This window comes from Photinus pyralis, unplaced genomic scaffold (assembly GCF_008802855.1).
Source record: "Photinus pyralis isolate 1611_PpyrPB1 unplaced genomic scaffold, Ppyr1.3 Ppyr1.4_LG10, whole genome shotgun sequence".
Taxonomy (NCBI): Eukaryota; Metazoa; Arthropoda; class Insecta; order Coleoptera; family Lampyridae; genus Photinus; species Photinus pyralis.
The window spans coordinates 1,315,657-1,331,405 of NW_022170250.1; the positions used below are offsets into that span (position 1 = coordinate 1,315,657).

Genomic DNA, 15,749 nt, shown 5'->3' on the forward strand with positions numbered 1-15,749 from the left:
CCAAGAAAATGAAAAGTGAACTAACTATAATTAGGTGCTAATTAAGTGCCCAATTACCGAATTAAATGCTCCCGTTTGGGGCGTTTTTGTACAGGGCTATCAAGGAAGAACCTGTGGTTACTCGTGAGCATACTCTCTGGGCACTGTAAACTTTACAAGCACATGCTCTGCAGGGATTTGGTAGAATCACCATCCGACGAGACGGCACACCGCATACCTCGCCGCATACTTTGTGAATGTCCCGCTCTAGTTCAACTGAGACTATCCATGTTGGGTGAATCCTGGCCGGACATGGTTACGATTAGAGCCGCCTCTCCTCCCAGCGTCCTAAGGGGCATCTCACGTGTGGGATGAAGTGACGTTGAGAGGTCGGACGACCCTAATCAGGGAGGTAGTAGAAAGGGCCCGAATTTGAGGCCCAAGTACGCGCGGACCCTGTCCACCCCTTGTGTCGTAATCCAGAATCCGGAATTCAGAATAAGTCGGTGGTCTGCTGAGTTCATTCTGTCATAATTTAAAAAAAAAGGAGCATTTAATTCGGAAATAGGACATTTAATTATAGCACCTAATTATGCAGTATGGTTGATTGTGTTCTACTGACCTTGCCCTGGAGAGGTGCTTTGTGTTGACATACACCTCTCTCATGAAATATATAAACCTCTCGCCAGGAAAGATTGCCGGTCACAGAACACTTGATCCCGGTCTACAATCTATGTTTTTGTAAAGATGTGAGCGACTTCCGGGATGGTATCGTGTCAATGTTGAACAAAAAGACTTTTCGTTCAACATTGTCACGATCCTAGTCCGGAAGTCGCTCGCATCTTAAGAAAAACATACATCGTAGATCGACACAAGGTGTGCTGTGACCGGCAATCTTTCCTGACGAGAGTTATAGTAAAAATCAAATGCGCACATGGTACCTATTGTTTTCAAAAAATATCAATAAATTGAATAATTATAGAAACATTTTGATTAACTGAGCGATTGATTTTATTTGAATATATTTCTCTTTTCAGTTTTTGGCGAATTTGGGCTGCAGTGTTTCATCTTTACAAGGCTTGATGGTTCTTCCAGGGAAAGACTGAATTAATGAGGCTAAAGGGTAAGTGTTCATTCCTTTTATTACAAGTTTCAATTTCTTTATCAAAGATGTAAAACGCAGACAAATGCTTCACTGTCCCAGTCAAAATTTATAATTGTTTTAAACCATAAATACTCAAAACACAAAATATTTTAATATCATTTCTAACATAAATCTTCTCTTTGTTACAGATTGCAGAAAGGCGGCCTCATAAAGGTAGGATTTTTCCTTTTCTGCATGGTGTATTGCTTTTCATATTTTCTTGTAAGGGGGGTTAAAGTGAATAGTGAATATATTAACAAGAAGGAAGATCAACAATTGCTCTTCGCATGAGTTTCGTGTTAATAACTCTACGCAAGTTGTAACAATCTTCTCTGTCTGTCACCCTTGTGACATAGTATTGGATTATTATACTTTCGTTTGTTATTGCACCAAGTTCAGCTTAGAGGAAGGTAAGTGCGTGTTCATAATATATTAATGAATTACTTCATAAACAAAACAAAAATTGTACTTGAACTCGCATTACATGGTTACCTGATTACTAATCTCGTCGATTGTTACAGTCCCATCGGACTTCACTCAACCTGTGAGAATTACGCCTACCACCAGTGCTGGGTTAAGGGTTTCTGAGCTAGGGGAACCTACAAAAGCCTCCCCCCCCCCCACTACCTTGTCAACTAAATTTTCAAACTTTTTGATTCCTTTGTTTATTTAGAAAAACAGTGTTGTACCACTCAATATTTTTTGTCACTTTGAAAATTTTAAAATTATTATTTCTATGCCTTTTCTCTGCCAATAGAATCGTGTGCTATACAGGTTGTCCAAAAAGTATGGAATATCGTATGGTAAACATCAATATTTTCAAAAATGTTTCAAATAACTTATTTGGTACCTATTTAATTTCTCATCACATGGAATTTTTTATTTTTTAATTTTTTTTAAACAAAAGCGCAACAGGTAATTTTTTTAATGATCTAACTTAATTGATAGAGTTTTTTATTCCCTTTTCAAAAATGTGAAATATTAAAAAAATCAAGAAAATCGCGAAAAACTGCGGGTGGGTGTATTCCAAGAACGTCCAAGAATGCTCATTGATCTTGCTACCCATGACTGTTTTATGCTAATCTAGATATTGAAACAAGTGAACGCCCACCTATCTAAATTAGTAACTTTTCTCTTCAAGTTCACGTACTATTGTCACAGTCGCAATCAGTTGTTTCAATATCTAGATGAGCACAAAACGATCATGAGTGACTAGATGAACGTTGTTGAAATACATCTACACCCACTTTTTCTCGATTTTCTCAAAATTTACAAAACACTATCAAAAAAGTTGGCAAAAGAAGTGTATTGGAATTCAAAAAAAAAATTATCTGTTGCACTTTTGTTATAAAAAAATAAAATTCCATGTGATAAAAAATTAAATAAACAATATTTTATAGGATATTCTATACGTTTCGGACACCGTGTACAAATACAAAGTCATTTCAAAAATCTTTAATCAATCGTCAATACTGTCAGCAAACAATTGAACTAGAAACTAAATTTTGAAACTATTTGGTCCCTTGGTTTATTTACAAAAAATTATTGTTTTTACCGCCCATTCTTTTTCGACATACATATCATTGTTATTATTATAGTACTAGGGGTGGTCCCAGTCGGTTCTTTTACTGCGACATTTTGGTCTATTGGTGGCTTGGGTCTTCCAGCGTTCCTTCCAGGTCTTTCATGGACCAAAAGCCATTCTGAAGTCTCTAGCTGCTTCGCTAAAGGTTCTGGTATCCTTTACGGCCCCAGTGTTTGCCTTTTTCGAGCTACTTTCCTTGGGAGTGCTGTCATCAGACCGGTGTCCCTTTTGCGTCCCAGACTTCCGTAGGTGCGTTACCTGGTTGCTTAGAGCTCCCATGTTGCCCCACTTCATTAGGTGGAAGGTCAGGTTGCTTAAAGGTGCCTGGTTCCTACCCTTTTTTAGTTTCCGGTGCGCTACCCCGGAGAGTTCTAGTGGTATGGTGCCACCCCTCTGTTTTCAAAATACCTCTCTCTGATTTACATACACAGGGTGTTCCTACATATGATGTAAATACGCAAGGGCTTATTTCATGACTAAAAGTTCATATAAACATAGGTTCGCAAACGCTTCGTTACCGATCTACAGGGTGTTAAAATTTCAAGGTTGTTTCAGTTTTTTCTTTTATATCTTCTGCAATTTTTTAGATATTTTGCTCAAATTTGAAATCTAACTTATGCTGAAGGGCTTACACCATTGGTAGTGAGAATCTACAGGGTGTTGTTTTTCAGGTGTCATGTTCCATTTTCTTCCACTGAACTTTTTTCTGTGCGCCACTCGCAGATTGTAAAATAAGAATTTGATTGTCTGTTTTGTCATGTTAGCGTATTTTCGATCGTTATTGAGAAAAAAATCAATTTTCATTTTTCATTTTTAAAATGGTGCATTAGTATTAGTTTTGACAGTTTGCATTTGAAATTGTAACTTGTGTTTGCATATGTTTATAACTTAAAGGTTTAATTTGTAAAGTGTGCGTTGAAATTATAACACCCTGTACATCTGTAAAGGAGCGGACCTATGTTTATATGAACCTTTAGTCATAAAATAAGCCAAAGAATTAGCCCCTTCCATATTTAGGAACACCCTGTATAATAAAAAACTGAATTTTAATGTCATGCGTAAAATTCGCTGTAGCCTCCATAGTCTCCCCCTTAATCCAGCATTGCCGACGACTTCTGCGATGGATCAGATCGAATTTAAGCCTGGATTATATGGACATGGTTCACGAAAACGAGGTGAGTACCTCACTGTCATTAACGGAAATTTCCAAACCAAATTTTGATTTCATACGTAACGTAGCACAATGAAAAAAATTATTGAATGTCGAAAATTAATTATAATTCTAATTGTTTGTTCTACACAAAAACCAGAGGTAATAGCGTTTTTTTTATTTTTCAGTTATTGGTAATGGCGTTCGAAGAGAATCCATGCCAGTAGCCCGCGGTCGTGAACTCCCGGTGCTTCCCGAGTCAGAATTAATAAGGCTAAAGGTAAATGTTCACTTCTTTATTAAGACGTAGTAGCAAATGTAATAACGCTTCACTTTCTGGCGTCTCCTTCAATAAAGAAAAATTAACTTCTCCCTCCCCCAACATACATTTTTTTGATTAATTTTAAATAATGTTTTTCTTTGCAATTGTATTAATTCAACTTTCTCTTGTTTCAGATTCTGGAAGAGCAGTCTTATAAAGGTAGGGCGCATGTTTGTATTTTCTTAGTGTATTTAGCAGTGGGGGAAAAGTGAAGTGAATAGTGCAACTAAAAGTGATCTTTAGTGAATTATGGAAATCTCCGTTTAACAACAGAAAATAACTAATTATTCTTCGCAAAGTTGCTCTCGTGGGATCAATCAGTTTGCTTTGTATCAATGTGTATGACTATGGATTCATAGCCATACCGTTTTACAAAGCGAAGTGATTGTTTTCTGCGGATTTAACTTTGAAGAAGGATTGCACTCTTTAACGGAAGGTGAGTAAATGGGCTTTAATAAGAATTGTCCCACTAATCTCATTGATTGTTCTCAGACAAGGCACGTGAACTTCAACCACGCTGGTGAGAATTTCTCCGCCAACTTGATCCTGCTCAAACAATGTAAGCACACCACAAGTACACTCAAATCAAAACTGTTGATTTTTTGTTAGCAGGATCCCACCCCTGGAACAGGTGACTGGTCTCTCGTGCGGAAAACTTTTTGGTAAAGAAGGGCTTTGCGATCAACCAGTTTTAGATGTCATAACGGTTTTTCGTTACAGTTATTCCTATCCTTAAGATTGTTTCTTCACGTCGACCATCCGACAAATCCATGGAATTGGACAATTTTCACATGGGCAGGTGACCAAGACCACTGCTTCAAATAAAAGTTAATGGCACTTTGTACGAGCCCAGACGCATATGTATTGGACCAAATGAATGCTTTACCTTTTTGTTTATTTTATAATTATTGCCGTTGATAAGAGTGTTGAATATCTGCTTTGGTCCAATACATATGTGGCTGGGCCCTTATATACTTTTCCCAGTATTGCTAATTGAAAAATGTAAAATGTTGTACTTATACCAAACAAATAAATTGTAATGAAATTCAAAAATTACTATTTGAATTAATTATGTGCGTGGTAGGTTCGAATTGGAACCCTTCAACTCGTACAGTAAATTTTCGCTGGTTACCAGGAGCACATAAGAAATAAATGGGCCATTTCAATACCTTATTTTTGTTTAATCTTCCAAGAACGGTTGGTTCAAGAGAATATAGTCACTTTCTCCTATTATATGAGTGTCTGGTTGGCAAAAATCCTGGAAATCTTCTCCGGATATCAGGAGAACTAATAAATGAGTAATATCCATTACTGTAACGGGGTATTTCATTTCTGGTTACCCGGAGTCATGTGACTGTCTTCCTGGAGGACTCCCCCCTCCCCTACAATTGACCACCAATGAAATATAGGATCGAAGTTTAGCATAGACCTTGAAGGGAAGTGCTCAGACGAACTACTATACTATCAATTTTGTGGCCACGGTCTTTGTGAACCTGAATATCAATTATGTTCCACTACAACCCTTAATTTAACAAATAAATATCACCGTACGTCATAGATGGGATGTCCTCCGGTAGGAAATGCTGTTGAGACAAAATAAACCCGAAACCGTTCTCCTTACGACGACAATGACTCGGAAAAATCAAACAATGGGGCTGCAGATTGCAAGAGCGTAGGAAAATTAGACTGTTCCTCAAGAAATCCACGCACTGAAATCCTGCTGAATTGCATTTTTACAATGCAGACGATGATCTCAGAACTTTTGGTAACAAGATCTTCTGCCATCTACGGCTCGCTGAAACCCGAGACTTCCGAAAGCCATTACGACAACCACACTCTACAGAATTTAAATCCGCAGAACAACAAATATAGAGCGACATCGAGGCGCCATCAGGTCGTCATCTGGTCGATAAAGGATTAGCAAAGGATAATTTCCATAATGGGGGGTATTGCAGACCCCCGAGTGCAAAACTGCTCCCACAAAACGTTTAGCCCTCACGGCTTAGTTACATTTACAAAGCGACATCGAGGTGCCATCATGTCGATAAAGGATTTCTTGTGACCAGTAGATCCTTGGATTTTTTTTCTGATACATTTCCGATCTTCCAGCTAAACACTGATGGATTGTAACTACTCTATTTTCGGTTTTACTACAGACTGGCGCTTAAGTAGTCGTATGACTGATTTTACTACAACATAAATAAAAAGAGCTATCAGCGAGGCAGTCACTGCCAAAACACCAAGCACGTCCAACAGTAGATACTGATACCAAGGTACACTGAGCTGAGGGCCCCTCAAGTGCTTGGCACCCTTGTGGCGTATCACATACTCCGTCCACCAGACGGCCTTCTCAAGCCCAGTCATGGGCTGATCCTCGGCTAGCATGGCCAACCTTGTAATCGTCTCCTTGTACCTAAAATGGCAATGGGCAATCCAGCATAAAAGGGTCAGTGCGCTCACTTTGGGTTCTCGATCGCTTCCAGAATCGCCGCCTTTAACTCATCCTTTCGTAAACCATCGTGATCCAACTCCAACCCGAACCCCAGGTTCGCCATCCTTCTCACGTTGTAAAATTGGTCACCGAGGAATGGAATTCCGAGCATCGGAACTCGCGCGTGGATCGCCTCGTCCCTCGACTGCAACCCGCCCTGAGTGATGAACAGCTTAACATTGGGATGACCTGCAGGTAATTACAGAGGAGTTTTCGTCGGGCGACGAGGGCACTTACCCAAAACGGCTTGCTGAGGGAACCACTTCGATGCGATCACGTTGTCGGGCTTATTCGGCAGACGCCCCTCGAACTTCCACAGGACCACGTAGGGAAGCTCGCGGAAGACGTCAGAGAAAGTTTGTAGAGTTTCCGGTGGCAGACTCTCGCCCCTCACCGTGCTTCCGAAGCTGAAGTAGACGAATCCGTCGGTCGCCCCGTCCAATGTCTCTTGTAAGTCCTGCAACGATCAATCTGAATGTCGTGCCGAACTCGATTGGGGTTCACGGTGTACCTGGGGGAGGTGTTGGACGGTCGAGGACCTATGGAATCCACTACCTATTTGTATCACGTTGGGCGTAATCGGCCTAATCGGATGGAAAATTGTGTCCACGTTTACGAGGAGCAAGCTGATCTCTTGGAAAATGTCGCGAACGGGCGGATAGTGCCCGAAGTGTTTTGACACAAGCGTCTGTTCGCGCTCAAGCGACGCCTCCAGCAGCTTGGAGTTGGTCGCGAACGACGAGATGAAACTTTTGAGTCGCGCTAGAAGGGGCGAACGGTCGGTGGCTATCAGCGCATCTGGAAATAGAACGGGATGCGTAGGACTACCAGTCCATTTGTAGTGATTGTTCCACGCGTCCATCGGGAGCATTGCAATGGCCGGACAGCGAAACCTTTTCGAGAACACCATTGGGATACCGTAGAAGTACTCGGCGATCACCAGATCAAACCCGGTCGCATTGTCGTGTATTAGCTTCTTCACCGGGGCGTAATCCAAATGCTGGTCCATCACCTCGTACATCTCCAAGAAGAAACAGGCAAGCCCATCGATGGCATTGGAGCGCGACGCCTTGATCACGTCTGGTATCCGCGGGATCTTGCTCGCGAGGCCCAAGTTTATTTCCGTCAAATTGGTGAGATCGACGTCGTTCATTGGATGCGTGGTCAGCACAGTGACCTGGTGTCCGCGCAGAGACAGCTCCCTCAGCAGTGGACGAAACACAGACTGATGGCTGAACAATGGGGTCGGCACGTAGCTGAGAATTCTGGCGGTTTTCACGTCGTAAATGAGCGCGCACAAAATTAGAACCGGAAACATCATCGCACGGTGATGTAGAATTTCGAAGTGCATTATAGATTAGACTATCAGTATACACGATAGATAAGGTCTCGATAATGCGCTATTTTCGATCTGGGGGGTCAAAAAAAAAGAAACAACTTGAATATCCTATCTATCGAATATTTTCGGGTCGCCCCTGATTGTAGTAATGTATTTAGACAAAGTATGTTAGTGGACATTTGATGGATGTGCGCGAAAGTGTTGCGTGGAACGCGTTGCACTTAAAATGCCCATAAAACGACCATTAGTCACCATTTAACCCGCAATAATTAGGCTTGAATCGATGCGGTCTCGATGGTACGAATCAGTCTTTCCCAAAAGAGGATGGTCCTTTAAACCGGAATAACACAGAACGAAACCTGGATCTCCGAAAAAAAAACTTTCGCTTTCGGAATGATTGAACTTCGGATTTATTCGTCGGAAAAGTCCGCTCGTACTTTTATAATTTTGTAGACATCTCTAAATACTAAATCGATCGCCCTCTGGTTTTACCGAATTTCTTCTTCTGAATGAGTTCACGAAACGACCGGCCATTTTACCTTCCACAAAACTTCAGTGTTTGAGATATTACCAATTGCGCTACTTAATCCTTTCGTAGCGTTGATTCCGCGCTTCTTTCCGAATTTTGTTATTTATAGCCCTCTGATTTCGGAATGGCGCGATTTCTTTGACTTGAGCTCTCATTAGGCCCTTCGCGAGTACCCTCCTTCGACGCTCCGCTCTTGAGGTACCTACCGATTACGTTCAGGAGTCTGAGGTTGGTGGAAATTAATTTCTTTCGTTGAAACCTCTCATTAAAGTACCATGTGATAAAACCAGTCCTCTCTCCCCCTCACCTCGTAAGCCAGTTTGATCAGGGAAAGGCAGAAGGACCGTAGTTTCGAAAGGTAATCGCGGAGGCAGGTTATAATTTGTAGAAACCGATTCGTTTCGACGAGAACTTTCATGAGAATGCTATGACGAGTAAAACGTGCAGGTGTTTAAACGTTTTGGTACCACTAGAGGAATGTCTATGCAAAATATGAGAACCCTTTTTGAAAGTGACAACGGTAGTGTCGTATATGCTGGGGGGGGGGGGGGGGGGTATTTAATACTCCCAGACCCTCGGTGTTATGTTTTCCCCCATAAAACGTGTCAGAGTACCCCCAGGAAATGAACATTCCATTATATTTTCCGGAGATTTCCATGCGAGTGTCCCCCGGTAACAGGGGAAGGAGTGTCGAATCCTCATTTGGTAGGGGTAGTGCTAGGACTCTTTTAAAAATGACAACGATAGTATCGTATTTACTGGGGGGTATTCCAGACCCCCCGGTGTTATGTTATCCCCCATAAAACATTTATCCCTCGGAATACCCCCAGGAAACAAGCATTCCATTATTTTTCCTCGTGACTGTTAGGCGTAAAAAAGGCAGTGTCGTATATGCTGAGGGGTATGAATACCCCCCAGACCCCCTCACAGGATCGTGAGGGTGAGTTTCGATGGCATTTTCTCGAAAAAATTATCGTGTACTCGTAGTGCTAACACTAACTGTTTTTGAGGACGAGCGAAACACTGGGGGTAATGTTTTTGAGGACGAGCGAAACACCGGGGGGTCTGGGGGGTATGGAATACTCCCCAGCCATTAGAGGGTGCTTTTAGTAAAATAGGACTCGGTACTTCCTTATATTTCACTTCTATCACTTTCATGGCCCTCTTTGGAAAAAGGTAATCACACCTACGTTTGCTGGGGGGTTTTCCATACCCCCCAGACCCCCCGGTATGACGTTCCATACTTCACAGGATCGTGAGCGTGAGTTCGATGGCATCTCCTCGAAAATTAACGTGTCCTCGTAGTGCTAACACTAAATGTTTTTGAAGACGAGAGAAACACTGGGGGGTATGGAATACCCCCCAGTCATTAGAGGGTGCTATTAGTAAAATAGGACTCGGTACTTGCTTTTATTTCACTGCTATCACTTTCATGGCCCTCTTTGCAAAAAGGTAATCACAGTTACGGCTGCTGGGGGGGTATTCCATACCCCCCAGACCCCCCCGGTACGACGTCCCATACTTCACAGGATCGTGGGCGTGAGTTAGATGGCATTTCCTCGAAAATTAACGTGTCCCCGTAGTGCTAACAGCAAATGTTTTTGAAGACGATCGAAATACCGGGGGGTCTGGGGGGTATGGAATACACCTACGTTTGCTGGGGGTATTCCAAACCCCCCAGACCCCCCGGTATGACGTTTCATACCTCACAGGATCATGGGAGTGAGTTCGATGGCATTTTCCTGAAAAATTATCATGTACTCGTAGTGCTAACACGAACTGTTTTTGAGGACGAGCGAAACACCGGGGGGTCTGTGGAGTATGGAATACCCCCCAGCCATTAGAGGGTGCTCTTAGTAAAATAGGACTCAGTACTTCCTTATATTTCACTTCTACCACCTTCACGGCTCTCTTTGGGAAAAGGTAATCACACCTACGTTTGCTGGGGGGGGGTATTCCATACCCCCCAGACCCCCCGGTACGATGTTCCATACTTTACAGGATCGTGGGGGTGAGTTCGATGGCATTTTCCTGAAAAATTATCGTGTACTCGTAGCGCTAACACTAGATGTTTTTGAGGACGAGCGAAACACCGGGGGGTCTGGGGGGTATGGAATACCCCCCAGCCATTAGAGGGTGCTCTTAGTAAAATAGGACTCGGTACTTCCTTATATTTCACTTCTATCACTTTCATGGCCCTCTTTGGAAAAAGGTAATCACACCTACGTTTGCTTGGGGTATTCCAAACCCCCCAGACCCCCCGGTATGACGTTCCATACCTCACAGGATCATGGGGGTGAGTTCGATGGCATTTTCCTGAAAAATTACCGTGTACCCGTGCTACTGTGACGAGTCGCCGCTGCTATCTGTTTATTGCACATTGATATCGCCCAATTGAGATATAAATACATAGTGATAGTGACTTTAAACCATTACGTAATGATGTTCTTTCCGAGAGTAATGTGCGTGCTCCTCCTCGTGTCATGCATGCTGTCGATGGCCAATGGGGCTAGAATTTTGGGAATCGCCCCGATCCCGATGTACAGTCACCAGCTCGTCTTTCGAACGCTGTGGAAGGGGCTGTCACTCAAAGGTCACCAGGTGACCGTCCTCACGACCCACCCATCCGGAGATCCCGCGCTGACGGAAATCGACCTGAACGTTCCGCATCGACTCCTTCACGTAATTAACTCATCGACGAGTACGCCCGAGCTGATTCGCCAGTTTAACCGGGAAATGATCCGGATCGTCGACGAGCAGCTGGGGTCCGCGCCCGTCAGGGAGCTGATCGCCGATCCGAGCGCGAGCTTCGATCTGGTAATTGCCGAGTATTACTACACGGGCATGTTCGCGTTCGCCGAACGGTTCCGCTGTCCGTCCATCGGAATAATCTCCGTTGATGGGCTCGTGCCTATCTATAAGACGATGGGAAATCCCACGCATCCCGTTGTCTACCCCGAGGGTATCTTCGCGATGGAGGGTCAAGGGTTGATGGAGAGGGTCGCGAGTGTTGTCGCGTACTTTGTGTCGATCTACATGTTCCACGGGTTACACGCCGATCAGCAGGAGGTGGTGGCGAAGCACTTCGGAGGTGGGTATCCGGCGGTCGCGCAGATGGCGTCGGAGATCAGTCTGCTTTTCGTCAATGCCGACCCCGTTTTTCACCAGGTGCGCCCTTTGGTGCCCGCCGTCGTACAGATCGGAGGGGGATTTCAACGAGCTCCAGCGAAACCCCTTCCGAAGGTAACTTGCGTTGCTACATAAAGAGTGGGACGTTACCGGAAGTTTGTCACAGGAATTGAAGGCGGCTTTGGATGCGGCGCGTCAGGGTTTCATTTACTTCAGCTTGGGCTCGAGCGTCAGAAACGAATTTCTACCACCGGACTCGCTGAAGGCCATCATGAAGACATTTGGAGAGCTGCCCTTTGTGGTTCTGTGGAAGTTTGACCGTGACGATCTACCGGGGAAGCCCGAAAATGTAATGGTATCCCAATGGGTGCCTCAACAAGACGTACTAAGTAAGTCCTTTGTCACCCCATTAACTCACAGGTAGCATTTCAATAATGGGGTAGTGTAACGGTCCCCTCTCCAAAGTGTACCGAAGATAATGCGTGCTATAGTTATGGGTATAAATAGATACGGTTGTAGCTCTTATTTAAAATTTGAGCAATTGCCCTGACCTTCGGTTCATAAATCACTCACTATCTAATCACTGGCCGATATTACTAAGCATATTAGTACTAAAGTCGACATTGAGAGGCAAACATGTTGGTGTTCCTAAGTATCTTCGCCGTGGTGGCGACCGCGAACGGGGCGAGAATTTTGGGAATCGTGCCGACGCCGTCCTACAGCCACCAAATAGTCTTTCAGCCGCTATGGCGAGAACTATCGCTGCGCGGTCACAAGGTCACTACAATAACGACGCACCCGATCAACGATCCCAAGCTCACCAACTTGACCGAGATCGACCTGAGCAAGTTCCGTGACGACCCGCACGTGGTGAAACTGCTTCAGGAGTCGCGGACGAATATCTTTGGGAAATTTCGCGACACCATCGCGACCGTCGATCAGATGCTCGCCGAACCGGCGGTCAAAAGCTTGATCAACGACAAGAACGCGAAATTCGACCTGGTGATCGCCGAGTACTTCCTGACCGGGGTCCTCGCGTTCGCCGAGAGGTTCGACTGTCCATCGATCGGCATGTTCTCGCTGGATGCCTGGAACGCGATGCACCGGATGGTCGGAAGTCCAACCCACCCCACCTTGTACCCGGACGCCCTGCTCCCGTTCGAAGGACAACTGTCCCTGGCCGAACGCGTCGTCAGCTTCCTCTTTTACCACGTGAACACGTACCTCTTGGACTACCTGCAGGGGTTGCAGCAGGAAGTCGTCGAAAAGCACTTCGGCATCCGCACCTCCGTGCAGGACTTGTCGCAAAACATCAGCCTGCTCTTCGTCAACTCGGACCCGATCTTCCACCACGTCAGGCCGTTGGTCCCGACTGTTATCCAAGTTGGAGGCGGATTCCATAGGATGCCCCCCAAGCCGTTGCCGAAGGTAAATCCGAAAACTGACCAAATCGTCTTACCCGCGCCACCTTGTAGGAGCTAAAAAGCACTTTGGACGCCGCCACCGAAGGTTTCATCTACTTTAATTTGGGCTCGAAAAACGCGTTCTTAAAGCAAAACGACCTGGAGGTCCTCATGGGCGCACTCGCCGAGTTACCCTACAAAATATTGTGGAAGTTGGACGATGAACGTATCGAGGATAAGTCCACTAAGTTTGTCTTCTCGAAGTGGTTTCCTCAGCAAGACATTTTGAGTAAGTGGGACTCTTCGGGCGCCTCGCCACGTCGGTTTATCATGGAGTCAGTCGAACCGCTTCAAATTCCTCTCTGTATTTCCAGGGCATCCCAATATTAAGCTCTTCATAACTCAGGGCGGTCTGCAGTCGATGGACGAGGCCATCTACGAACACGTGCCGATGGTGGGCATTCCGTTCTATGGCGACCAACCGTTCAACGTGAAGAAGATGGTGCGGAAGGGTTTCGGTTTGGAACTCGACTATCGCACCTTGAACAAGGAGCAATTCAAGGCCGCCGTACTGGAAGTGATCAACAACCCCAAGTGAGTACAACGGTCTCCTTTAAAAAAAAATGAGAGGGAGATGTTTAGGTACAAGAGCACGCTGAAGTACTTGGCTGAGTTGGCCCAGGATCAACCGATGACCGGATTGGAGAAGGCGGTCTGGTGGTCCGAGTACGTGATACGTCACAAAGGGGCGAAACACCTCAGAAGTCCCCTTTTGGACATTCCCTGGTATCAGTATCTGCTTTTGGACGTAATTGGTATTATTGTGGTCACGGTTGCGGTGGCGCTGTACTTAATTTACTTCCTCCTTAAATCTCTTGTGAGGTTGGTAAAGTACATCTTCCGTTCGAAGCCGAAACGGAAGCAGAAGAAGAATTGATAGTTGTGTCTTTGTTGTTATTTTAAATAAAGTAGGTCTATAAAGATCTTAGATTTTCTTTACCTTTGATTATATACTCTTCCCCCCCCCCCCTCCGGTGCTACGTTCTCTGCCGTACTGTCGAAGAGAACAGGATGTGGCTTCCCCAAAAGTAGGTAGTATAAGAAGCACCGGGGAGTAACCGAATCCATTATCTTTAGAAAGGAGTGTCGAATCCTGATCATTTGGTGGGGGTAGTCCTGGGATTTTTTGAAAATGACAACGGTAGTACCGTAAATGCTGCAAACATACCTCCCCCCTCCCCTAAACGAAGGTAATTTTATATTTCTCCAAAGATTATCATGAGAGTGCCAAGGAGTACTTTGGTAGGACAAATGACAACGGTAGTGCCGTGTATACTAGGGGGTATTCTATACCCCCAAACTCCCCGCGGAGGAATACCCCCCCCCCCCCCCCCCGTAATAACGACCGTTCGCTTATGTTTTTTCAAAGATTGCCATGAGAATGCCAGGGGCAAAAGAGAAAGGGGTGTCAAATCCTCATTTAGTGGGAGTAGTCCTGAGAATTTTTTTGAATAAAGCCCTATTATTACTATTATTAAAATGACAACGTTAGTGACCCCCAGGTGCTGCGTTCTCTGTCGTACTTCTGAGTAAAATAGAATGTGGAAATCTTGCCAAAAAGTAGCATTAGAGTTCTTAGGGCTAAACGTTTTATGAGGGGAGAACGTTGATCGAGGGGGGGGGGGGGGATTGGAATACCCCCAGTAAACCGATCCATTATCTTTAGAGAGGAGTGTCGAATACTCATTTGGTGGGGATATTCTTGGGATTTTGTTTGAAAATGACAACGGTAGTGCCGTGTATACTGAGGGGAATTCCATACCCCCAAACTCTTCGGAGTGGAATACCCCCCCCCCCCCCCCAGTAATAATGACCATTCGACTATCTTTTTTCAAAGATTATCATGAGAGTGCCAGGGGCAAAAGAGAAAGGAGTGTCGAATCCTCATTTAGTGGGGGTAGTCCTTTTTTTAAAATGTCTTGTTATTATTATTAAAATGCAGTGCCGTGTATATACTGGGGGGGTATTCCGTACCCCCCAGACCTTGCGGTGCGTGCTGCGTTCTCTGCCGTACTTCTAAGTAGAAGTGAATGTGATAATCTTCCCAAAAAGTAGTATAGCGCTTAGGGATAAATTGGGGGGGGGGGGCATAGCACAGGAGGCTTTGGGGGTATTCCATGCCCCCCCCCCACAGTACACGAAGATCTTTTTCCTAAGATTACCATGAGAGTGCCAAATCATCCTATAGTGGGAGTCCTGGGATTTTTTATTAAAATGACAACGGTAGTGCGGTAAATACTGGGCGGTATCGAATCCTATTTTGCAAAGGACACCCTCTAATGGCTGGGGGTATTTCTCAAAACATTTGGTGTTAGCACTTACGAATACACGATAATTTTTCGAAAAAATGTCATCGAACTCACTCCCACGATCCTGTAAAGTATGGAATGTCGTACCGGGGGGGCCTGGGGGGTATGGAAAACCCCCCAGAAAACGTAGGTGTGATTACCTTTTTCCAAAGAGGGCCATGAAAGTGATAGGAGTAAAATATAAGGAGGTATTGAATCCTATTTTGCCTTCTAATGGCTGGGGGGGATTCCATACCCTCCAGACCCCCCCAGTGCTACGTAATCTCTGCCATAGTGCTGAGTAGAAAATGCTGCGGTCATCCTCCCGAG

General features: G+C 44.6%; 2 protein-coding genes and 2 long non-coding RNA genes across 6 annotated transcripts; 3 read left to right on the forward strand and 1 right to left on the reverse strand.

Annotated features, from left to right (window-relative positions):
* Nucleotides 1-1,017: 1,017 nt before the first annotated feature.
* LOC116161978 lies at nt 1,018-3,403 on the forward strand. Its single transcript, XR_004143460.1, has 2 exons — nt 1,018-1,102; nt 1,273-3,403. It is a non-coding gene; the product is annotated as an uncharacterized LOC116161978 (long non-coding RNA).
* A 240-nt stretch (nt 3,404-3,643) lies between these two features.
* LOC116161976 lies at nt 3,644-5,204 on the forward strand. Of its 2 annotated transcripts, none has more exons than XR_004143458.1 (5): nt 3,644-3,883; nt 4,047-4,138; nt 4,315-4,739; nt 4,790-4,842; nt 4,901-5,204. It is a non-coding gene; the product is annotated as an uncharacterized LOC116161976 (long non-coding RNA). The 2 variants fall into 2 exon arrangements; XR_004143457.1 differs by having other exon boundaries at nt 4,793-4,842; nt 4,901-5,201.
* Nucleotides 5,205-6,300: 1,096 nt separating this feature from the next.
* LOC116161953 (UDP-glucuronosyltransferase 1-3-like) lies at nt 6,301-8,001 on the reverse strand. Its single transcript, XM_031475456.1, has 4 exons — nt 7,183-8,001; nt 6,909-7,128; nt 6,641-6,860; nt 6,301-6,593 (listed from the first exon to the last, which is right to left on the reverse strand). Exons 1-4 carry the CDS (start codon nt 7,990-7,992, stop codon nt 6,311-6,313), a joined length of 1,533 nt encoding a protein of 510 aa, XP_031331316.1. The 5' UTR covers nt 7,993-8,001; the 3' UTR covers nt 6,301-6,310.
* Nucleotides 8,002-10,967: 2,966 nt separating this feature from the next.
* LOC116161952 (UDP-glucuronosyltransferase 2C1-like) lies at nt 10,968-14,054 on the forward strand. 2 transcript variants are annotated; one of them, XM_031475454.1, is made up of 4 exons: nt 10,968-11,782; nt 11,835-12,057; nt 13,446-13,665; nt 13,714-14,054. In XM_031475454.1, exons 1-4 carry the CDS (start codon nt 10,979-10,981, stop codon nt 14,006-14,008), a joined length of 1,542 nt encoding a protein of 513 aa, XP_031331314.1. In that variant the 5' UTR covers nt 10,968-10,978; the 3' UTR covers nt 14,009-14,054. The 2 variants fall into 2 exon arrangements, with proteins under 2 accessions (XP_031331314.1, XP_031331315.1); XM_031475455.1 differs by lacking the exons at nt 10,968-11,782; nt 11,835-12,057 and adding exons at nt 12,141-13,096; nt 13,144-13,360.
* The last annotated feature ends 1,695 nt before the right edge of the window (nt 14,055-15,749 follow it).